The 24,838-nt window shown below is 49.4% G+C and overlaps 1 protein-coding gene across 7 annotated transcripts in view; it reads right to left on the bottom strand.

Annotated features, from left to right (window-relative positions):
• LOC105463949 (leucine rich repeat and sterile alpha motif containing 1) overlaps nucleotides 1-24,838 on the bottom strand; it is a 54,173-nt gene that overhangs the window by 15,705 nt on the left and 13,630 nt on the right. For 4 of the 7 annotated variants that reach the window (XM_011711434.3, XM_011711436.3, XM_011711435.3 and 1 more), the window contains exons 10-18: nucleotides 21,430-21,520; nucleotides 14,679-14,809; nucleotides 10,334-10,363; nucleotides 9,787-9,909; nucleotides 9,313-9,452; nucleotides 8,038-8,082; nucleotides 5,927-5,997; nucleotides 3,106-3,205; nucleotides 1,167-1,254 (exon numbers count right to left, since the gene is read on the bottom strand). In XM_011711434.3, the coding sequence (XP_011709736.1) occupies nucleotides 1,167-1,254; nucleotides 3,106-3,205; nucleotides 5,927-5,997; nucleotides 8,038-8,082; nucleotides 9,313-9,452; nucleotides 9,787-9,909; nucleotides 10,334-10,363; nucleotides 14,679-14,809; nucleotides 21,430-21,520 (819 nt within the window). Of the gene's footprint in view, nucleotides 1-1,166; nucleotides 1,255-3,105; nucleotides 3,206-5,926; nucleotides 5,998-8,037; nucleotides 8,083-9,312; nucleotides 9,453-9,786; nucleotides 9,910-10,333; nucleotides 10,364-14,678; nucleotides 16,301-21,429; nucleotides 21,521-24,838 lie in introns of those variants that run through there. The other 3 variants (XM_071078820.1, XM_071078821.1, XM_071078822.1) reach the window with 3 other exon arrangements.

The raw sequence follows: 24,838 nt of genomic DNA, 5'->3' as shown, positions 1-24,838 counted from the left end.
AGGGAAGAAGGGAGGCAGTGGCGAGACTCCCGCGAGGCTGCAGGGAAGAGCTGAACAGCTCTTTTCAGCTCTGTAATCCCAGCACTTTGGGAGGCCGAGGCAGGAGGACTGCTTGAGCCCAGGAGTTTGAGACCAGCCTGGGCAACACAGGGAGACTCTGTCTCTACAAAAAATCAAAAAAATTAGATGGGCATGGTGGCCCTATAGTCTCAGCTACTCAGGAGGCAAAGGTGGGAGGATTGTTTGAGCCCAGGCGTTTGAGGCTGCAGTGAACTGTGATCACATCACTTCACTCATCCTGGGCAACAGAGCAAGAACTTGTCTTTAAACAAAAGAGAAGAAAAAAAGGAAAATAAAAAGCTAAACAGGCCAGGCGTGGTGTCTCATGACTGTAAACCCAGCACTTTGGGAGGCCAAGGCAGGTGGATCAGCTGTGGTCAGGAGTTCATTGAGACCAGCCTGGCCAATGTGGCAAAACCCTGTCTCTACTAAAAATACAAAAATTAGCTGGGTGTGGTGGTGGGTGCCTGTAATTCTAGCTACTTGGGAGGCTGAGGCAGGAGAATTGCTTGAACCTGGGAGACAGAGGTTGCAGTGAGCTGAGATTGCCACTGCACTCCAACCTGGGCAACAAGAGCGAAACTCCATCTCAAAAAAGGAAAACAAAAACACTAAACAGAGTAATATGGACACTGAAGGGGAGGAAGTCACGGGGCCCTTTGTTTCATCCACTCAAGGGCCCTGCCAGGCACCTCCCGAGCACCGCAGAGGTGGAAGAGCAGACAGCAGCACAGCAGGTCTAGACATGAGAAGAGGCCAGAGGTCCCACAGCGTCCTCTGTGGCCTGACCTCCATGGTGTGGTCACCATCACCTCCTGCCACTTAGGTCCTTCCAATGGAGCCTTCTACACAGGATGGAGGTGGGAGCCTCCCAGGGAGCAGGTGGAGGTGCTTCTCTGGATTTTAATGACCAGAAGACCATCCCCCGGGTCCCCCCTCGGCCTCTCTCTACCCCTCACCCTGATCACTTGTACACTTCTATGGTCACAAACCTCTGGGGTCCCACACGCTGTCTAGGAAGGGCTCTGTGTAGAGCTCAGCGCTCTGTCCTGGCTCCTGAACCTCCCTCCTGAGCCCCCGCCCTCAGGCCCTGGGCGAGGACCCACCTCCTGCAGGATCTGGCTGATGGCTTTGTTCTGATCCATTTGCTGCCACGACAGAATCTGCTGGAATCGTTCATCCATTTCGGCCATGCTGCCAGAAAGACAACAGATTCATTCATTCTTGGAATGTTTCCTGAGCACCTACTATGTGCCAGGCGCCTTGGAGGGGATCAAGATAACCCATTTCTTCACGGGACCACACTCATGGAGTACCTGCTGGGAGCCGGGCCCTGGGTGGGGCAGAGACATCGAGTCTGTCTGAATCCCATGCCCTGGAGGGAAGGGGATCGAGTCGGGAGCTGGGAGAGAGACGCTTCCAGGTCCTCTCACCCAACCCTCCACCAGAATCCCCTCCACAGCACCCCCCGAAATGGATGCCTGGCCTCTGCCCAGCCACCTCCATGGGTGGGGAGCTCCTGACTCCCAAGGGTGGTGAGCCACCGAAGTGTGACAAAACTGTCCTTCCTGGCATTTTCACCCTGGGCAGGAAGCAGGGAGCAGCCCTTGATTTGGGCACAAGAACCTGCAGCCTCAAGTATGTCTGTGCTTTGGTACCATCTTTTTTTTTTTTTTTTTTTTTTGAGATGGAGTCTTACTGTCACCCAGGCTGGAGTGCAGTGCAGTGGTATGATCTTGGCTCACTGCAGCCTCTACCTCCCAGGTTCAAGCAATTATCCTGCCTCAGCCTCCCAAGTAGCTGGGATTATAGGCGCCCACTGCCACGTTTGGCTATTTTTTTGTATTTTTAGTAGAGACGGGTTTTTACCATGTTGGCCAGGCTGGTCTCAAACTCCTGACCTCAGGTGATCCACCCACCTCGGCCTCCTAAAGTGCTGGGATTACAGGTGTGAGCCACTGCACCCAGCCACCATCTTGGTTTTGTTTATTTCATAATAGCAATTATTTTTTTTCCAGTGAGGTCCCTGCTTCACAACAATAGCAAGTATTTATTGGACCTTTATGCACTAGACATCATGCTCATTAACACTCATCAAATCCTCCACCAACTCTAGGGGTAGGTACTATGATTTATCTGATAAGGAATTTGAAGCCCAGGGAAGGAAAGAGACTCCCATGAGACCTCACGGTTAGTAAGGAGAAGTGGGACCCGGATCCAGGTCTGTTTGACCCCTGTGCTTGCAACTCCTAAGCACAGTGTCATGTATAAGGAAACGGGCGAGAAATTCCCACATCTGCAGGGACCCAGAGGAGGCTGGCACAGTTCAGGTGCCCTGGAGGGTGGCAGCTGTGCCAGCCACCTGCATGGGAGGAGAAACAGGCATCCAGGGCTGCTGGCCTGTCCCTGTCTGGGGATCCTGAGCACGGACTGAGTTTTCCCCACTGGCTCTGCTGGGTGCCTGTGGAACCTCCAACAAACCCACAGTGCCACAGTGAGCACAGGGAGCCGGACCCCAGAGAGGCCATCAGCATGAAAGCAACCCCTTCGCTTATCCCTCCAGGGCATCCCACTCCCAACCGTGGGAGTCCTCGGACACTAACGAGTGTACCACAGTCAAGAGCACACCCCTCCCCTCTGCTGGGCTCAAACAAATCCTGGCTCCACCACCTGCTGGCTGTGCTTCCTTGGGTGTGTTATACAGTTTCTCAGAACCTGAGTTGCAATTGTAAAATGGGGTTAATAACAATACAGTCCATCCTAGAATCAGTCAGCGAGTACGGGTCATCGCTTAGCTGAGTGCCTGCCACACAGGGGGTGCACAAGAAATGGGAGTGACTGTTACTACTTTAACGCAGCCCAATGCTGAATCATGGATCCAGCTAGAAAACTCAAGAAGAGCAGTCATCACTTGCCCCTAATGGCAGATAGGAGGCTGGGGTGGACCAGGGCGGGAGGTTTAGTGCCCAGCTCTCATCCCACGGTCTTGGGCCCCAAGCCAGCTCCCCCAACTCCCTCACCTGGGACTCCTCTTCCTTACCTTACCTGGAACAGGCCTGCTGGACCAAGTTCTGCCTCTGAGATTCATAGGCCATCTGGATGAGCCGGTTCTTACAGCTCTCCGTCAGCATCTGCTGCATGGCGGCTGCGGGAACATGAGGTGGGGACAGCTGAGTGGGGTGGCTGTTCCTGGGGCACTTGGGCAGGGATGCAGCAGGGATTTCCACGGGAACTGAGGAAGAGGCCTCCTTGAGGCCTCACCTGGTTACCTACCTGAGAGTCACCTTAAAAAACCCTTTGTTCTTTTCTTTTTCTTTTTTCTTTTTGAGATAGAGTCTCATACTGTTGCCCAGGCTGGAGTGCAGTGGCGTGATCTCGGCTCACTGCAAGCTCTCCCTCCTGGGTTCACCCCATTCTCCTGCCTCAGCCTCCCGAGTAGCTGGGACTACAGGGGCCCACCACCACATCCAGCTAGTTTTTTGTATTATTAATAGAGACAGGGTTTCACCATGTTAGCCAGGATGGTCTCGATCTCTTGACCTCGTGATCCACCTGCCTCGGCCTCCCAAAGTGTTGGGATTACAGGTGTGAGCCACCGCGCCCCGCCTGTTCTTTTTAATTATAAAAGCAACATATGCTTGGAAGGCTAATTGTAAAACACTGAATAGCACATACATAAAATCATCTGTGATCTTGTCATCCAGAAATATTATTCCATTTTGATATATATCCTTCTACTCAATTTTTATGCGTTTAGGAATTTAAAATATTAAAATAGGCCAGGCGTGGTGGCCCATGCCTGCAATCCCGGGACTTTGGGAAGCCGAGGCAGGTGGATCACCTGAGGTCAGGAGTTCGAGACCAGCCTGGCCAAGATGGCAAAACTGTGTCTTTACTAAAACTACAAAAATTAGCTGGGCATGGTGGCAGGTGCCTGTAATCTCAGCTACTTGGGAGTCTGAGGCAGGAGAATTGCTTGAACCCAGGAGGCAGAGGTTGCAGCGAGCTGAGATCATGCCACTGCACTCCAGCATGGGCAACAGAGCGAGACCCTATCTCAAAAAAAAAAAAAAAAAAAAAAAAGAAAAATCAAAAAATTAAAATAAAAGAATTGAAAGAAAGGACTAGAATAGATATTTGTACACACAAATTTGTAGCATTATTCATAACAGTCAAAAAGTGGAAACAGCCCAAATACCCATTGATAGATGAATGGATAAAGAAAATGTAGAGACTGGACATGGCAGCTCACACCTGTAATCTAAGCATTTATGGGAGACCAAGGTGGGAGGACTGCTTGAGCCCAGGAGTTTGAGACCGGCCTGGGCAACAGAGTGAGACCCTATCTCTTAAAAAAAAGAAAAAAATTAGCCAGGTGAGGTGTCGTGTGTCTGTAGTCCCAACTACTTGGGAAGCTGTAGTGGGAGGATTGCTTGAGCCCAGGAGGTGGAGGCTGCAGTGAGCGTGTTCGCACCACTGCACTCCAGCCTGGTGACAGAGCAAGGAAAAAAAAAAAGAAAGAAAGAAAATGTGGCATATACAGGCAATGCAACATTATTTAGTATTGAAAAGGAAGAACATTTTTCCCTGGTGGGCTTGTGTTTAGAAACAAAGAAATAGAAAAAAAAAAAAAAGGGAAAGAAATTCAAACACACGCTACAACATGGACGAACCTGAGGACATTATGCTAAGTGAAATACGATAGACACAAAAGGAGAAATATTGTATGATTCCACATATAGGAGGTACCTATAACAGTCAAATCCATACACAGAAAGTAGAATGTTGATTCCCAGGGGCTGAGGGGAGGGGGGCATGGGGAGTTAGTGTTTACTACGGACAGTTTCAGTTGAGGAAGATGAAAAAGTTCTGGCGATGGGTGGTGCTGGCAGCTGTACAACAATAATGCCGCAGAACTAATCTATTTTAAAATGTAGGCCGGGCACAGTGGCTCACGCGTGTAATCCCAGCACTTCAGGAGGTTGACGCAGGCAGATCACTTGAGGTAAGGAGTTTAAGACCAGCCTGGCCAACGTGGCAAAACCCCGTCTCTACTAAAAATACAAAAATTAGCCTGGTGTGGCGGTGTGCGTCTGTGATCCCAGCTACTCAGAGGCTGAGGCAGAGAATCGCTTAAACCTGGGAGGCGGAGGTTGCAGTGAGCCAAGAGCACACCACTGTACTCCAGCCTGAGCGACAGGGCGAGGCTTTGTCTCAAAACATAAATAAAATAAAATAAAGTGATTAAGACAGTAAATTTTACATGATGCATATTTTACAATTAAAAAAACGAAAATGGTATCATCCCACTTCCCACTTTTTATGAACACTCCCCATGATAACATGTTAATGGGATGCTAATACCAGAGCGCCACAGCACATGGATCACCAACATTTATTTAAATAATCCTCTATTTGGGAGCATTTGGACTTTCTTTTTGTTTTTTTGAGAAACAGTCTCGCTGTGTTACCCAGGCTGGAGTGCAGTAGCGTGATCACAGCTCACTGCAGCCTTGAACTCCTGGGCTCACGTGATCCTCCAGCCTTAGCTTCCTAAAGCACTGGGATTACAGGCATGAGCCCCCACACCTGGCCCATTTCCTCCATTTTGTAGCTAAGAAAACCAAGGCTTGGAAAAGTGGGGGGCAGTTATGTCCCTAAGGTCACATGGTGGGTGTCTGAATTGGGACTCTGAATCCATGTCTAGGCTGACCCCAGAGCCTGTGCTCTATGGCAGGACTTGACTGCCCCTCTCGAGGGCCAACACTCAATGCCCTCCATGCATGGCCAACAGAGGGAGGGCCATCCACCCTGCCAGCCCGGCCAGCAGGCAGCGTGCTCACGAGCTCCCCATCCCGAAACTCACAGGCAACCTCACGTCGCCGCAGGTTCTCAGTCTCCTCCTGGGTTATGGACATCAACTGTTCCATTCTTATTCTAGAAAAAAATCCGTCCATTCATTCAGCAAATTTAACATTTCCAACAGGAAATCCCAGCAGCTGAACACCACCTCCTCCAGGAAGGCCTCCTTGATTTGGCAACCTACACCTGGATGAGCTCTCTGGATGCCTAACACATCACAAGCAACCCTTGGGGCCCTGTTCACCTTCAGCCTGTAGTTCGAGTATCTTGTGTAAAAAGATGGACACTCCCTTAGAAAATGGGCAAAAGAAGCAAATAGCCAATGCTGAAATTCAAGTGATCAATAAACATCTGGAAAGATGCTTAACATTACTGGTAACTAAAGAAAGTAAAACCTTTTCACCTACTAGGTTGGTTGAGATGAAGAAAACTGGTAACTGCTGGTGCTGGTGAAGGTGATGATGGTGGAGAAATGCGCACTTTCCTAGCCTGCTGAGAGGAATGTCAACTGGCAGAATGTTTTTGGGACGGTAAGCTGGCACCTAGCAAAATGTCCTTTAAATATTTCCTTCAAAAATAGTCACATGGCCGGGTGCGGTGGCTCACACCTGTAATCTCAGCACTTTGGGAGCCTGAGGCGGGCGGATGACTTGAGGTCAGGAGTTTGAGACCAGCCTGGCCAACATGGTGAAACCCCATCTCTACTAAAAATACAAAATCAGCCGGGCCTGGTGGCACCGCGCCTGTAGTCCCAGCTACTTGGGATGCTGAGGCAGAAGAATCGCTTGAACTAGGGAGTTGGAGGTTGCAGTGAGCCAAGATCGTGCCACTGCACTCCAGCCTGGGTGACAGAGTGAGACTCGGTCTCAAAAAAAAAAAAAAAAAGTTGCTGGGCGCAGTGGCTCACGCCTGTAATCCCAGCACTTTGGGAGGCCGAGGCGGGCGGATCATGAGGTCAGGAGATCGAGACCATCCTGGCTAACACGGTGAAACCCCATCTCTACTAAAAATGCAAAAAAAAATTAGCCAGGCATGGTAGTGGGCGCCTGTAGTCCCAGATACTCTGGAGGCTGAGGCAGGAGAATGATGTGAACCTGGGAGGCGGAGCTTGCAGTGAGCTGAGACCGTGCCACTGCACTCCAGCCTGGGCGACAAAGCAAGACTCCATCTCAAAAAAAAAAAGATATACGAAAAATTCTGCTTTAAATACAGCCTGTCACTTTTCCATTAGCAATATGTTATGTTTTCCCTTAATGAGGAATGTTATTCAATAAGACATTTAATGGCTATAGGTTATTCCTCCATACATAATTTATGTAACTAAATAATTTTTCTTTCCAGAAATGTAGATTTATTTTCTGAAATTTTTTTTTTTTTTTAACCTGGAACCACAGGCGTCTGCCACCACTCCTGGCTAAGTTTTGATTTTTAGTAGAGACAGGGTTTTGCCATGTTGGCCAGGATGGTCTCGAACTCCTGACCTCAAGTGATCTGCCCACCTCGGTCTCCCAAAGTGCTGGATTACAGACGTGAGCCACTGCGCCTGGCCTGAACTTTTTATACTAGGAATATAGTTGGACATTATAAATATAGCCTTATTCATGTCTCTGTTTTTCAGGAGTTTACATATGTTTTAATGAACTTGAAGGGAATGATTCTTTGTAATTAAATATCCTCTAAAGAGGTGAATCTCCTTATAGCTTTAGGGAAATGTCCTGGTACAATCCTCTGGAGAATCACAAGACATTCTCTCCTCAAAGCTGCCCTCCTTGGCTGGGCGCGGCGGCTCATGCCTGTAATCCCAGCACTTTGGGAGGCCAAGGAGGGCGGATCATGAGGTCAAGAGATCAAGATCATCCTGGCCACCATAGTGAAACCCCATCTCTACTAAAATACAAAAAATTAGCTGGGCGTGGTGGTGCACGCCTGTAGTCCCAGCTACTCGGGAGGCTAAGACAGGGGAATCGCTTGGACCTGGGCGGCGGGGGGTTGCATTGAGCTGAGATTGCGCCACTGCACTCCAGCCTGGCGACAGTGTAAGACTCCATCTAAAAACAAACAAACAAACAAACAAACAAAAAAAAAAAACCTGCCCTCCCCTGGAAGAACACTTACCTTTCATTTTCCAGCGATTTCAAAATCTCGGAGCTTTTCTTTTGTCTGTGGAGAAAATCATAAAAGGTCCTGGCAGTCCCCAGCAGGCCTGTTTCCTGTCTCACTGCCCTGGCTGTGCAGAGGGGCTTAGGAAATGGGATGGGGGCCCCTTAGCTCCACCACCTAGGAGCTCTGGGTTCTCAGCCAGTTACTGAAACCACTCAAGTCCCAGGTTTCCTCACCTAAGAAATTAGAAGAATAAAAAACCCAGCCGGGCACGGTGGCTCACATCTGTAATCCCAGCACTTTGGGAGGCTGAAGTGGATAGATCACTTGAGGTCAGGAGTTCGAGACCAGCCTGGTCAACATGGAGAAACCCTGTCTCTACAAAAATTAGCCAGGCGTGGTGGCTGTGGTCTGAAGAGCAGAGCAGGAAATGGGATATCTGATAGCTGAGCCTGTAGTCCCAGCTCCTTGGGAGGCTAAGGCAAGAGAATCCCCTGAACCTGGGAGGAGGAAGTTGTAGTGAGCCGAGATCGCACCACTGCACTCCAGCCTCAGTGACAGAGTAAGACTCTGTCTCAAACAAAACAAAACAAAAACAACCCAGCTTCTTGGTGAATTTGTAGAGTTAATGAGAAAATAGATGTAACAAGCTGGCACATAAGAAGCACCCAACAAGTGACCGGTTTCCTGAACTCATGTGAAACTGACAGGTGATGGAGGAACAAGTGATTCAGGGTTAGAAAAAGGAGGCCTGGAAGCAGCAGGGCATATGGCTAGAGCCTGTTTCTGGAATGGTCCTGCAATGGACCCCCTCACTAGACTTCTTAGGCTTCTCTGGCACCATGTCTCCCCAGCCCCATCAAGATCTGCTCTCAGTAGCTCCTACCGTGCATAGAGTTTGTTAAGGCAAATCTCACTACAGGTGAATAGCTGACCTCAGTGCAATGGGTTACGTAGAACCTAAAATACTGGAGCAGATGTGATCCCAACTATCTAGTCGAACCCACTCACTTTATAGATGGGAAGCTTGGGACCCAGTGGGGAAGCACTTGCCTGAGGCCACAGGTCCAATCTGGTAGCAGTCTCATGCTAAGAAACCAGACTTTGTAATGCCTGGGTCAGATTCTTTTCTCTGTACGCTGGTGCCAGTTGAAGCACCCAGACTGGATCCTGACAAGGGAAGCCCGGGGCAAGAGCAGAGGTGGTGACGGAGAAACACACTCCTCCTGGCGCCTCAGGGGACTGCCTGGGGAAGGACTCTGGGGCTGGGGCCGAGGAGCAGAGCCCAACCTCTGATTCTCCTGCAGCAGCTTCTGGATCCGGCTGGAGATGTTCTGTTCTGTCTGCTTCAGCTGCTCCTGCAGCCGCTGCCGCTCTGCGTCGAGGTGGCGCTGGTGCTCACTCAGGCCCTGCTCCAGCCGGGACTGCTCCTGCAGCAGGGGGTGGGAGTCCTGAGCCCCTGGGACCCCCTCAGATGCTGTGAAGGGTACTGACTGGGGTTAGGAGGCTGCCTTTCCACCCCGCCTTGCCAGTCCTTTCTGTGTGGCCGTGGGCCAGCTCCTCCTGGCAGGCCTCAGAGTGTCCATCTGCACACGGGGAGGCTGGCCTGGGTGATCGGTAAGGGCCCTCCCAGGTGCTGGGGGACAGAAGGAAGTGACAGCTTCATCCCACTGCCTTTCCACACCCCAGGGACCTCGCCCCAAGCCAGGAGGCCACTGGCTGGGGGGTGCAGCCAGGCTGGACCCTAGCAGGCAGCTCACAAACCTCCTTGACCGTCTGAAGGATCTCATCCTTCTGGCTGCTGCTCTGCTGAAGGAGCTGGGCGTGCTCCCGCTGCCCCAGTTCCAGGCGCCGTTCGAACTCGAGTTTCTCCAGCATCTTCTGTTCCTGCAAGACACAGATCCTGGTGACTGTCAGCACAGGCCCTGGGGGAGTTAGGACAAAGAAATAGGGAGAATCCACCCCTCCACACTGACAGTACAGGTTCCAGGTCTTCATGCTGAGCAACCCCCACTCCCCTCCTTCCAGGGCCCAACTGTAATAAAACAAGCTGTTAACAGGAAGAGGCTGGGGTCTAGAGCCTGGGGCTGGGCTCAATCCCTCTGAGCCTCAGTCTCTGCACCTGTCCCATGGATGCTCTACCACCCACCCGAGGCACGTGAGGATGCAGCAGACCGTGCGTGTAAGAGGAAGGCATTACTGTGACCTCTAATTCTGAGCTGGGAAGAAGTCATTTTCTCAAATATTTTCTGAGTTGCTTTGAGATCTTTAATGAGAAAAGAGTGACAGAAGGGTAAAGGCATTTTCTTACCTTCCTCTTCTCATAGTCTGAGAACCTGTTCTGGGAGGAAAAAAAGACAGTGGTCAAGAGAGGGTGGCAGCAGTGGTTCTCCCTGGCATGGGCACCAGGAACCCCTGGGCGGCCTGATGTTATACAGACTCTACAGACTCTGGCCCACCGCAGACTACTGCCTCAGAATGGTGGGGTCAGTGGATGAGGGGATCCGTATTGATCAAGGGCACCAGGTGGTCCCAATGGACACCTGATGAGAACCCCTGGGCTGCCACTGTGTGCGTGGCACCATAGGAGGGGGGTCTTCAAGACAGTCCTGGGATGCAGCCCTGAGCAGGGATGGCGGTCTGAAGAGCAGAGCAGGAAATGGGATATCTGATGCCCATGGATGTCTGCGTAACACACCTACAGCACCCAGTTTCAGTCCACCAAAATATTCACAATGCACAAAGGTGTGGGGACAACTTATGCAGAATTATTCAGAAGAGCAAAAACACTGGAAATAACTCACACATCTATTAGCGTCTGTCCGTAAGTCATGGTGCATCCATATAGTGGACTATTTAACTGCCAACGGGGTGAATGTGTGTGATCCCTCACCTGTATGTAGCACGATTCTACTTTTGCAAAACCATCATCAAGAAAACTCAACTCTGAGCCTATGTGTGTATGTATTGAGTCAAAGGCCAGGAAAGCACAGTCATTAATCAGTCAACGATGACTACCTCCAGGCAACGGGAGTGCAGGGTGGAAGGGCTGACATTCACTTGGTTTGTAATTGTCTGTATTGTTTAAATTTATTATAAGGAGCAGGTATATTGTTGGAGCAACATTTATTATAAGGAACAATTCTATTATTGATGTTTAATTAATTATTGATGTAATTAAACATCAATACATACATACACAAGAGTTAGGTTTTTTTTTTTTGAGATGGAGTTTTGCTCTTGTTGCTCAAGCTGGAGTGCAGTGGCACAGTCTTGGCTCACTGCAACCTCCACCTCCTGGGTTCAAGTAATTCTCCTGCCTCAGCCTCCTAAGTAGCTGGGAAAACAGGCACCCACCATCACACCCGGCTGATTTTTTGTATTTTTAATAGAGACCAGACTGGCCAGCATGGTGAAACCCCATCTCTACTAACAAAAGGCAAAACTTATCCAGGCGTGGTGGCGGGCGCCTGTAATCCAAGCGACTCAGGAGGTTAAGGCAGGAGAATCACTTGAACCTGAGAGGCAGAGGTTGCAGTGAGCTGAGGTCATGCCACTGCACTCCAGCCTGGGCGACAGAGACTATCTCAAAAAGAAAAAAGAAAACAATTCCATTACCCTCGAAAATTCCCTCATGCCACTTCATCATCAAGTCTTCCCACTCCAGCCACTGGCAACTACCTATCTGCTTCCTTTTTTTGTTTTGAGTTTTCTTTTTCTTTTTTGAGACAGGGTAGCTCTGTTACCCAGCGTGGGGTGCAGTGGTGTAATCTTGGCTCACTGCAAACTCCAACTTCCTGGGCTTAAGCCATCCTCCCACCTTAGCCTCCCTAGTAGCTGGGGCCACAGGCACGTGCCACCGTGCCTGGCTAATTTTTTTGTATTTTTCGTAGAGACAGGGTCTCGCCACATTGCCCAGGCTGGTGTTGATTGAGTTTTCTTTTTAAACATAAGAATGGAAATAGACTAGCCCATCCTGTTCTGCAATCTGCCCTTTTCACTAATCCATGCATCCCGGCGAGCCGAGGCTCAAATGCTCCATCTCATGGTGTGCACATGACCCAGGGGCAGCCCCTTCCCACTGACAAACATTTGGGGGGCATCCAATACTACAAATAAGGCTGCAATAAACACTCCTGCAAATGTCTCCTCGTGCAAGCATTTCTCTTGGGTATACATTGAGAAGCGGAACTTCTGGATCAGGGGCTGTGCCCATGAAAATTTTTTTTTTTTTTTTTTTTTTTTTGAGACGGAGTCTTGCTTTGTCACCCAGGCTAGAGTGCAGTGGCCGGATCTCAGCTCACTGCAAGCTCCGCCTCCCAGGTTCACGCCATTCTCCTGGCTCAGCCTCCCGCGTAGCTGGGACTACAGGCGCCCACCACCTCTCCCGGCTAGTTTTTTGTATGTTTTAGTAGAGACGGTGTTTCACCATGTTAGCCAGGATGGTCTCGATCTCCTGACCTCGTGATCCGCCGGTCTCGGCCTCCCAAAGTGCTGGGATTACAGGCTTGAGCCACCGCTCCCGGCCTGTGCCCATGAACATTTTTGACATCTGGAGGGTGTGGTGGTTCACACTTGTAATCCCAGCACTTTGGGAGGCCAAGGTGGGCAGATCACTTGAGGTCAGGAGTTTGTGACCAGCCTGGCCAACATAGTGAAACCCTGTCTCTACTAAAAATACAAAATTAGCCAGGCATGGTGGTGCGTGCCTGTAATCCCAGCTACCTGGGAGGCTGAGGCTGGAGAATCGCTTGAATCCGGGAGGTGGAGGTTGCAGTGAGCCGAGATTGCACCACTGCACTCCAGCCTGGGCAACAGAGTGGGACTCCGTCTCAAAAAAAAAATTAAAATAAAAAAATTTTTTTTGACATCTACTGTCAAATTATCCTCCAAAGTAGTGATATCAATTTTCACTCCCAAGAGCAGTTTATGAGGACACCTGTTTCCCACTCTCTGGCCAACAGAAATTGTCATGTCAAAATGTGTGCCAGTCTCGAGGAAGGAAATGGTATTTCAATGTTGTTTTAACTTACATGCCTCTCCTCTGATTACCAGCAAAGTTGGCATTTTTAAATGTTTGTTGAGACAGAGTCTCACTCTGTCACCTGGATAGGCTGGAGTGCAGGGGCGCAATCTCGGCTCACTTCAACCGCTGCCTCCTGGATTCAAGTGATGCTTGTGCCTCAGCCTCCCGAGTAGCTGTGATTACATGTGCACACCACCATGCCTGGCTAAGTTTTGCATTTTCAGTAGAGACAGGGTTTTACTACATTGACCAAGCTGGTCTCAAACTCCTGGCCTCAAGTGATCCACCTGCCTCGGCCTTCCAATATTTTTTTCTATTGGGATGGTTTTCTTCTTACTGATTGGAAAGAGTTCTTTCTACGTTCAATCTCTGAATCCTTTAGCAAGTGACTATGTTGCAAATATTTTCTGAGAACGTGAACTGGCACAATTTTCCCATACAGCCTTCTCCTCCCTCTCTAATTCTTGTTGAACTATAAAATAATAATAATAAAATCCCAAAAGCATTCCCAGCAGCAGTGGAAAACGGGAAAGGGTGGCATCTAGGAACCAGAGATTAAGAGTCACTGGAAGATATGAAGCCACATGCCTGGCAGCTGGCACTCCTGCCCGGGGATGGCCTCCCCTATCTACCAGCCAGCTGAGGACCCTGGATCGTGAGCCTTGGGGATGGGGGCAGAGGGTACACCCAAGCTAATGTGGCAAGCCCTTTGGGCTTCCTCCTCCATGTTGTCCTGTGCTAGCTTATCGCCAGACCTGACAGGGCCAGCCCGTCACTGGTGCTCACACATGTGCCTGTCTGACTCCTCCACTAGACCCAGAGCATGGTGGGTGTGTGTTCCAGACAGTGAGTGGCATTTAGTTCAGAAGTATTTGCTGAGAGAGAGCAATGAATATTGCAGACACAATCCCTATTCTCACAAAGCTTCATCCAGCATGGGAGACAGACATGAGACAGATCATTTCCCAGAGTTCCTCATCAATTTAGCACTGTGATAAGTGCTACCAAGGAACTGTGCAGGGCACTCTGAGAACACACAACAGGAGACCCGACCTGGATTGGAGCTTCTCAGAGGATGTAATGTTTAAACTGAGAACTGAAGGAGGCTGAGCATGGTGGCTCATGCCTATAATCCCAGCACTTTGGGAGTCTGAGGCGGGAGGATCACTTGAGCCCGGGAGGTTGAGGCTGCAGTGAGCTATGATCGCACCACTGCACTCCAGCCTGGGCGACACAGCAAGACCCTGTCTCAAAAAAAGGGAAAAAAAAAAAAAAAAAAAAGAACTGAAGGATAAGACAAGTGAGTGGGGAGATTCCAGAGAGAGGGAGCTGCTTACTCAAAGGCCCTGAAGAGGGAAGGATCGTGGTTATTTCAGGGAACAGAGAGCAGCAGGGCACAGCTTGTGCTTGGCAAGGTGGTGGGATGAGGCTGCCACAGCAGGCCTTGAAAAAGCAGTTCAACTCGTCGGGAGGCCAGTTCTAGTTCTATGGAGGAATCCTGGAGCTGCAGCTCTGAACCACACACCCACCTTTCATTCCCAGCTCCCTCAACACACACACACACACGCACACACATGCACGCACATGCACACGCACACACATATGCGTGCAGCAGGCTGGCTTGTCTTACCTGCCACTCTAATTCCTCCCTTGAGAATCTGTCCGTGGGCCCATCGGGGCTGTCCCGAGAGTTCTCGGTTCCATCTTGCTCCAGAACAGGCAGCAAGTACTGAGAAGGGGGGTAGTATTCCAGCCCTGACTCTGTAAGAGAGGAGACACAAGCTGACCAGGAGGGAGGAGGCAGCTGAGGTACCCGGAGACACCCGCTCCCACTGCCAGGGCAGCCGGCCCCGCCCTGACTTAGCCACTGCTCTCCTCTTCCCTAGCCTGGGCGCTCTGTGGTTTTCACCGGTCCTAGCCCTGGGCCTGGAATGTGGCAGGTGCCCAGCAAATGTCAGCAGAGTGAGTCAATGGGTACTGGCTACACCTTCCACTCAAGTGAGAATGAGGTGATGAAAAAGCCTGAGATAAGAAGTGAAACCTGGGTCCTAGATCCAGCTCTACCAATAATTCCCTGAATGTGAGACCTTGGGCAAGATGCTTTCCTTTTCTGGCCGTGTATTGTTTTGCCTGTAAAATTCCAAAGGGTTCATACCTTAGACCCACTTCCTATTTGGCTGTTTGTCTTTTTCCTGTTGATTTGTAGGTGCTCTTTATATATTGTAGTTAATAACCTTACGTCTATAATATGTTGTAACTGTCTTCTTCCAGGTGATAACTGGTCTTCTAACTTTGATGATGGTGTCCTTCCGGGGTAAACAAGTTGTAAGTTTTGATGTACTCAAAGTTATCATTTTCTCCTCATGGGAAGGATACAGTCAGGTCACAAGAAATACTAAAAATGGGCAGAATACATATGAAAAATATTCACAGAATCAAGGAAGTGACATTAGAATAATAATGGGCTCTCTTGTTATCCGTCCAATTAGCAGAGTCTTTAAGATAATACTGCGTGTTATGCAGGTTGTGATGGGGGAAAAAGGTCCTCCCAGCCACTCCTCATGGGACGGACACAGGTGGGACCTCTTCCCAGGCACCCTGGGGTGCTCGTGCCTTCTCATCCACCCTAGGGGAAAGTACACACAGTGACAAAGAGGTGTCGGTTCAAATGTTCAGAACAGCAGGAAACTGGAAATGCCCTCCGTGTTCACCACAGGGATGGCTACGAAGCTACTGGCACCACCACATGAAATCCTGTGACCAGTTTAAGGGGACATTCAAACCATATTATGAGACCAGAAAATACCCAAGACTTTTCTTGAGAGAAAAAAAAAGCAAGGCATAGAATCACATCATATGATATCTTTAATGGTTTCTTTAATGTCTATTTTTATTTTTATTTATTTATTTTCATTTTTTGAGATGGAGTCTTGCTCTGTCACCGGGCTGGAGTGTAGTGGTGTGATCTCTGCTCACTGTAACCTCCGTCTCCCGGGTTCAAGCAATTCTCCTGCCTCAGCCTCCCAAGTAGCTGGGATTATAGGCATGCGCTACCACGCCCAGTTAATTTTGCATTTTTAGTAGAGACAGGGTTTCGGCATGGTTGGTCAGGCTGGTCTCGAACTCCTGACCTCAGGAGATCCGCCCGTCTTGGTCTCCCAAAGTTATGGGATTACAGGCGTGAGCTACCACGCCCGGCCTCTTTAATGTTTTTAAAAAGGTCAAAAAACAAATTTTATATATATATATATACACACACACACACACACACACACACACACACATATATATATATATATATACTTCTACATAGTTTAGGTAAATTGAAAAATTATTTCTTGGCCAGGCATGGTGGCTCACGCCTGTAATCCCCGCACTTTGGGAGGCTGAGGCAGGTGGATCACGAAGTCAGGAGTTCAAGACCAGCCTGACCAACATTTAGTACAATATTTTTGTACTAAAAATACAAAAATTAGCTGCGTGGTGGCACACACCTGTAATCCCAGCTACTCAGGAGGCTGAGGCAGGAGAATCGCTTGAACTTGGGAGGCGGAGGTTGCAGTGAGCCAAGATTGTGCCACTGCACTCCAGCCTGGGTGACACCGAGACTCTGTCTCAAAAAAAAAAAAAAAAAAATTTATTTCTTGCTGGGTGTGGTGGCTGACGCCTGTAATCCCAGCACTTTGGGAGGTCGAGGCGGGGGGATCACCTTAGGTCAAGAATACAAGACCAGCCTGGTGAACATGGCGAAACCCTGTCTCTACTAAAAATACAAAAATTAGCCAGGCATGGTGGCAGGCGCCTGTAATCCCAGCTACTCAGAAGGCTAAGATGGAAGGCTTCAACCCGGAGGGACGGAGGCTGCAGTGAGCCGAGATCTTGCCACTGCACTCCAGCCTGGGTGACAGAGCGAGACTCCATCTCAAAAAAAAAAAAAAACAAAGAAAAAAGAAAAATTACTTCTCAAGCTGTGTAGTAGGTATACATACGTTCACTCCTTTATTCTTTATGACTAGCATATATCTAAATATTGCATAATTTCTTTTTTTTTTTTTTTGAGAAGGAGTCTCACTCTATCACCCAGGCTGGAGAGCAGTGGCGTTCATTCCGCCTCCCTTGAACTCCACCTCCTGGGTTCAAGCAATTCTCCTGCCTTAGCCTCGTGAGTAGCTGGTGCCCACCACCGCGCATTTTTGTATCTTTAGTAGAGACGGGGTTTCATGTTGGCCACGCTGGTCTGGAACTCCTGACCTCAAGTGATCCACTCGCCTGGGCCTCCCAAAGTGCTGGGACTACAGGCATGAGCCACCGTGCTCAGTCAAAATCTCTCTCTTTTTTTTTTTTGAGACAGAGTTTTGCTCTTGTTGCCCAGGCTGGAGTGCAATGGTGCATTCTCAGTTCACTGCAACCTCCATCTCCTGGGTTCAAGTGATTCTCCTGCCTCAGCCTCCTGAGTGGCTGAGATTACAGGCATGTGTCACCATGCTCAGCTAGTTTTTGTATTTTTAGTAGAGACGGGGTTTCTCCATGTTGGTCAGGCTGGTCTGGAACTCCCGACCTCAGGTGATCCACCCGCCTCGGCCTCCCAAAGTGCTGGGATTACAGGCGTGAGCCACCATGCCTGGCCCAAAAGCCTTTTTTTTTTTTGTTAAACACAAGGTCTCTCTCTGTCACCCGGGCTGGAGTGCAGTGGCGCGATCTTGGCTCACTGCAATCTCCGCTTCTTAGGCTCAAGCGAACCTCCCACCTAAGCCTCCTGAACATCTGGCATTACAGGTGTGCCACCAAGCTGGGATAATTTTTGCATTTTTTATAGAGATGAAGTTTTGCCATGTTGCTCATGTTGAACTCCTGGGCTCAAGCGATCCACCCACCTTGGCCTCCCAAAATGTTGGGATTACAGGTGTGAGCCACCTTGTTCAGCCCCAAAACCGTTTTAAAGAAAATAAAGGCTTTGGTCTAGCTAACTCAGCCACTGGCCAGGGTGTACATTGGAATCACGTGTTGCTTGAAGACTCTGATTTGCATATGTGCGGGCTGGTGGCTATGACTGTAGCCAACCCTCTCCACTTTCTTTTAAAGTAAAATATAACATACATAAAGAAGACAGCACAGGCCGGGCGCGGTGGCTCAAGCCTGTAATCCCAGCACTTTGGGAGGCCGAGACGGGCGGATCACGAGGTCGGGAGATCCAGACCATCCTGGCTAACATGGTGAAACCCCGTCTCTACTAAAAAGTACAAAAAACTAGCCGGGTGAGGTGGCGGGCGCCTGTAGTCCCAGCTACTCGGGAGGCTGAGGCAGGAGAATGGCGTGAACCCGGGAGGCGGAGCTTGCAGTGAGCTGAGATCTGGCCACTGCACTCCAGCCTGGGCGACAGAGTGAGACTCCATCTCAAAAAAAAAAAAAAAAAGAAGACAGCACAAAATCTTTCTCTCTCCCTCTCTTTTTTAAGATTAGTCAAGTGCAGCGGTGAGAAGAGGGGAACGAGTAGAACAAGGACTTAAATCTGTAATTCACTGTGAGCAATCAATCGAGATAACTCATTGCCTTTGGGCCAACCGAGAGCACAGAACGCAGAGCTTGATGAATGTTTAAAGGTGAACACACTCTCATGACCAGGAACCAGTGCTGGTTCAAAGCTCTGTGGTGACTGACATGAGCACGTATTCCTTTGTGTCTGGCTCCTTGCACTCCACATTGTTTGTGAGACTCATCTAGGTTGTTGGAAGGAGCAGTGGCTCATTCTTTCCACTTGCTGTGTGGTATCCACACATGAGTATAAAACAGTCTAGTTATCCATTCTACTCCTGATGGACATTAAAGCTGTTTCCAGTTTGGACTGGTATAAATAGTGCTGCTAGGAACATTTTTGCACATGGCTTTTGGCATTTATTCATGTGCGTCTCTGTTGGGCATTGATATGGTCTGGCCCTGTGTCCCCGCCTAAATGTCTGACTTCTAATCCCCACGTGTTGGGGGCGGGACCTTGAGGGAGGTGATTAGATCATGGGGGCAGTTCCCCCATGCTGTTCTCATGGCGGTGGGTGAGTTCTCATGAGATCTGAGGGTTTTATAAGGCGATTCCCTCTTCACTTGGCACTCATTCTCTCTCCTGCTGCCCTGTGAAGAGGTACCTTCTGCCATGATTATAAGTTTCCTGAGGCCTCCCCGGCCATGTGAAACTGTGAGTAAATTAAACTTTTTTTTTTTTTTTTTTTGAGACGGAGTCTCGTTCTGTCGCCCAGGCTGGAGTGCAGTGGCCGTATCTCAGCTCACTGCAAGCTCTGCCTCCCGGGTTTACGCCATTCTCCTGCCTCAGCCTCCCGAGTAGCTGGGACTACAGGCGCCCGCCACCTCGCCCGGCTAGTTTTTTGTATTTTTTTAGTAGAGATGGGGTTTCACCTAGTTAGCCAGGATGGTCTTGATCTCCTGACCTCATGATCCGCCCGTCTCGGCCTCCCAAAGTGCTGGGATTACAGGTGTGAGCCACCGCGTCAGGCCTATTTTTTGTTTTTTATTTTTGGTTGACTTGTTAGCAGGAAGTTTGTGGTTTTTTTTTCCATTGAAAACTTTTGGCCATTTTAGTGGGTGTGTCGAAGTAACTCTCTGCAGTTTTAATTTGCATTTTCCCATTGATTAAGATGATGTTGTGCACTTTTTTCAGATACTGTTCGTTATCTGTATCTCATCTCTCTCTCTTTTTTTTTTCTTTTTGAGATAGAATTTTGCTCTGTCACCCAGACTGGAGCACAGTGGCACAATCTCAGCTCACTGCAACCTCCGCCTCCCAGGTTCAAGCGATTATCCTGCCTCAGCCTCCTAAGTAGCTGGGATTACAGGTGCCTGCCACCATGCCCAGTTAGTTTTTGTATTTTTAGTAGAGACGGAGTTTTACCATGTTGACCAGGCTGGTCTCAAACTCCTGACCTCAGGTTATCTGCCCACCTCAGCCTCCCAAAGTGCTGGGATTACAGGTGCGAGCCACTGTGTGGACATTCTCTTGTAAAAATTCTTAGTCAAGTCTTTTGCTAATGTCTTCCTCGTGGATCTGTAGGATTTCTGTTTATAGTCCAGATCCCAGTCCTCTGTTGGATATATATGTATTGCAAATATCATCTCTAACTTTATGGCTTTGCTTTTCTTTCCCTAAATGGTATCTTTTGAGGAAGAGAAATTATATTTTAATCAAACCATTTTTTTTATTTGTTTGTTTTTGTTTTTGAGATAGGGTATCGCTCTGTTGGAGTCTTGCTCCAGGCTGGAGTGCAGTGGCATCATCACAGCTCAGGCTCAAGTGATCCTTCCACCTCACTCTCCCAAGTAGCTGGGAACACAGGCATACGCCACCACACCTGGCTGATTTTTGTATTTTTTTTTTTTTTTGTAGAGACAGGGTTTCACCATGTTGCCTAAGCTGGTCTCAAACTCCTGGGCTCTAGATCCTCCTGCCTTGGCCTCCCATAGAGCTGGGATTACAGCGCAAGCCACCATGTCTGGCCTTAATTAAATCTAATGTACCAATCTTTTATAATGAGTACTGCCTGCCTCCTGTTTAAGGAAGAGGTTAAAGTTCATTTTTTCCACAGGGACATTCAGTTGATCCAGAATCAGCTATTGAAAAGAGCATCCTTCCCCACTGTTTTGCAATGGCCACGGTAAGTCAGGTTATCGTAGGCATGTGTGCATGTGTGTCTTGGTTGCGTTCTGAAAGTCCCACAGGTGACTAGAACCACTGAGAACTTCCGGCCTGACAGGGCATCCTGCTCTCCTCCCGCCTCCCGCCAGTGCTGGCTTCGGGTTTTAGCTCCTTCTGCTGTGCATCTCTCTCCTGGATGACCTGACAGCCTCCTAACTGGTCCCCTCCTGCACTCTTTCTTTCCTCCTCCAATCCCTTCTCCTCCCTGCAGCCTAATGACTGATTACATGCTCTCCCACTGGACACTGGGCCCGGGCACGGTCTTTGGCTTCCCCCATCTCTCTTCTCTCTGCTTCCTCACTCCAGCTACACTGGCCCTCTCTCTGTCAAACTTCCCATCAAGGCCCTTCCATATGCATCTGCTGGCGGAACAGCTTTCTGCTTTTTTCTAAATCTTAACCATGACTCCGTGTCAGTGGAGCCACACTCTCAAAGACAGGCCTTCCCCATGGCCCCAAAATATATCAGCCGCGCCACTGTACTCCCATAACCACAGTCTGAAACTCTTTCCCTGTCTAATCGCTTGTTTTGCCTGCTTCCGTTGCCAGACCTCGAACTCCAAACAGGTAGGCACTGTGGCCATTTCTTTCTGTCTCTGCTGTTCCCCAGCCTGGGCTGGCACAGGGTGGCCGTGGGGGTCATGGTTCCTCAGTGAGGGGAGGAGGCGGTGGCCTGGCTTTACCTTTGCAGAGGAACTGCAGGATGGCCGCGGTGCCGGCACCACACACCTCCCGCGGTGGGTAGACCATGGCCGAGGCATCGAGGCTCAGCATCTGCAGACACAAGGGGAACCTGCTTTACTGTGCAGTTCACTACCAGTGCAACCAGAGACCACACGATTTCCTTACCAATTTGTGTGTCCTCTGTCGCCTCCACCCAGCAGGCATGGCCTGAGAGCAGAGGTGACTGAGCTATCTTGTTACTTACAGCTGCATTCCTAGTGCCCGGGATGACTGCAGGCAGGCAGTGTGATACCCTACCTTGTTTTAACCGGAGTGACTCTCCTAGCAGAGACAGAGCCGGACAGACTCCATTTCAGTTTCTTCACCTGCAGCCCCTTTTACCTCCCTCCCTTAAGGGCATAACTAGTGTAAACTGACTCAAAGCACATGTAGGAACGCACTTACTGATAAGATATAGAGGCAAGCTGCACCAGCAGCTCCTGGGGAGGCCCGCGCGGTGGATGACACACAAAGCCCCGGCATTTATCTCTCTGTGATAGTTTAAGCCCCTGCACCTGGAACTGCTTATTTTTTGTAACTGCTTTTGTAACCAATTAATTTTTTAACTTTTTGACAGTTCTGCTTCTGTAAAAATTGCTTCAGCTAAACTCCCTCCTCCCCTATTTAGACCATGGTATAAACACAAAACTAGCCCCTTCCTCAGGGCCAAGAGAATTTTCAGCGTTAGCCGCCTCTTGGTAGCTGGCTAATAAAGTACTCCTTAATTTGTCTCAAGTGTGGCGTTTCTCTATAACTCGCTTGGGTACAACAGAAGCAAGCACTTTTTTACATTTTTCTAAGACAAGTTCTCCCTCCCATCGCCCAGACTGGAGTGCAGTGGCATGACCACTGCAGTCTCGACCTCCCCAGGTTTAAGCGATCCTCCCACTTCAGCCTCCTGAGTAGCTGGGACTATATGCACGCAGCACCATGCCTAACTCTTGTATTTTTTTTGTAGAGGTAAGGTCCTACTATGTTGCCCAGGCTGGTCTCAAAGTTTTGGACCCAAGCAATTCGCCCGCCTCCCAAAGTGCTGGAATTACAGTGTGAGTCATGCACCCGGCCTCTCAGTTCACTTTGGATAAATACATAAGTGAGTGAAAAAAAAGAAGTTATAGGATAGCATATAGCATATGATTCCACTGGCTGGGTGCAGTGGCTCATGCCTGTAATCCCAGCACTTTGGGAGGCCAAGGTGGGAGGATCACTTGAGCCCAGGAGTTCGAGACCAGCCTGGGCAACATAGCGAGACCCCAACTCTATTAAAAAAAAAATATATATATATATATGATTCTTCCTTTGTTAGATAATACATTCATACACTTTCACATTAATATTTTATAGAAAAAAATTGGAGGAATATATATCAAACTCAAAGTGGTTTCCTCGAAAAGGAGATTCTGGGTTACTATCTACATGAAATGCTACTATTATTATTATTATTTATTTATTTTTTTTTTGAGACGGAGTCTCAGTCGCCCAGGCTGGAGTGCAGTGGCGTGATCTCCGCTCACTGCAAGCTCCGCCTCCCAGGTTCACGCCATTCTCCTGCCTCAACCTCCCGAGTAGCTGGGACTACAGGCGCCCGCCACCATGCCCGGCTAATTTTTTGTATTTTTTAGTAGAGACGGGGTATTATTATTATTTTTTGAAACAAAGTCTTGCTCTGTGGCCCAGGCTAGAGTGCAGTGGTATGATCTCGGCTCACTACAACCTCTGCCTTCCCGGTTCAAGCAATTCTCCTGCCTCAGCCTCCTGAGCAGCTGGAACTATAGGCGCGCACCACCACACCCAGCTAATTTTTGTTAAATTAGTAGAGATGGGGTTTCGCCATGTTGGCCAGGCTGGTCTTGAACTCCTGACCTCAAGTGATTCACCCACCTCATCCTCCCAAAGTGCTAGGGTTACAAGCTTGAGCCACTATGCCTGGCAGAAATGTTTCTTAATATTTGCATTTTTTTTTTTTTTACAATATACAGTATGAATTTTAAATTATGTAATGACAAATGTTTATTGGTGCACACAGGCAGATGCCTCTGTGTTTATGAAGCCCAGGAAGCAGGGGCCTCAGCTCACAGCCACAGAACTGCTCCGTCCGCGGTGTGAGTTGTGTTGGACCCAGCCCTCCCCCTGCCAAACTCTGACTTCCCATAGGCCCTCCGATCCCACCGAGTGCTGGCAGGCACTGATATCCTCTATGCCTGGGTATCAGGGGAGTTCTGGAAAAGGAGAAGGCCTGGGAAGCTCTGATTTTGCTGTAGCACAAGTGGCTGGGTGGGAAGGGTGGCTCAGGTGCCCCAGCCCTGGCCAGCCCAGCCCTCACACGGGGGGTGTTGAGTGAACGTGCTTTGCACAGGGGAGTGGGAGACTGCCCCAGGAAAGAGGAACTGACCGCCCAGATGCTGAGGGTCCAACAGCAGAAACCCCCATACCAGGAAGCAAATAAACCCCACATGGGTGCTCTTAGCCACCATCAGTAAAGCGAGGTGGCTTAAGGGCACAGACTCTGGGCTATACCAGGATGCTGGCTACAAGCCACGTGTGGCCATTTACGGTTACATTTTAATTAACTGAAAATAAATCTGATTTAAAGTTTGGGTCCATGGTTGGTTGCAGTCACCACATTTCAAGGGCCCAGCAGCTACAAGTAGCCAGGGTGGCCATGTTAGCTGCACAGATGATAGAGCATTCTCATAGTGGGCAGCAGGAGCAGTGACTGGACACTGCTGTGCCACAGACACCGCTGTGGCTTCGGATACTGGCCCATCGCATGCTGGCCGTGTGTTTGCTTGATCAGGCCCCTTAGCGTCCCAGGGCTGTGGTCCCCTCATAGCCAAACAGGCAGTATTACTGACCTGGTGAGCTGTTTGGTAGGCGGTATGGGTGACACCTGAAGAAGATCTTGCCCACAGTATGGCCTGAACTCAGAATGGTTATCTCACCCTAAAAGGTTTGTCCGAGTTGCCACCAAGAAACTCAAAAGATTTTTTTTTTATGGAATCAAAATAAAATGAAGTGTCTACGTTGGGTGCGGTGGCTCACGCCTGTAATCCCACCCACTTGGGAGGCAAGGCGGGAAGATTGCTTAAGCCCAAGACTTTGAGACCAGCCTGGGCAACATCGTGGGACCTCATCTCTATGAAAAATAAAAAAATTAGGCCGGGCGCGGGGACTCACGCCTGTAATCCCAGCACTTTGGGAGGCCGAGGCGGGCGGATCACAAGGTCAGGAGATCGAGACCACGGTGAAACCCCGTCTCTACTAAAAATACAAAAAATTATCTGGGCGCGGTTGTGGGCGCCTGTAGTCCCAGCTACTCGGGAGGCTGAGGCAGGAGAATGGCGGGAACCCGGGAGGCGGAGCTTGCAG

Source organism: Macaca nemestrina, chromosome 14 (genome assembly GCF_043159975.1).
Source record: "Macaca nemestrina isolate mMacNem1 chromosome 14, mMacNem.hap1, whole genome shotgun sequence".
NCBI classification, from domain to species: Eukaryota; Metazoa; Chordata; class Mammalia; order Primates; family Cercopithecidae; genus Macaca; species Macaca nemestrina.
The sequence above is the reverse complement of the archived record's forward strand: the minus strand, read 5'-3'. Positions and strand labels throughout refer to the sequence as shown.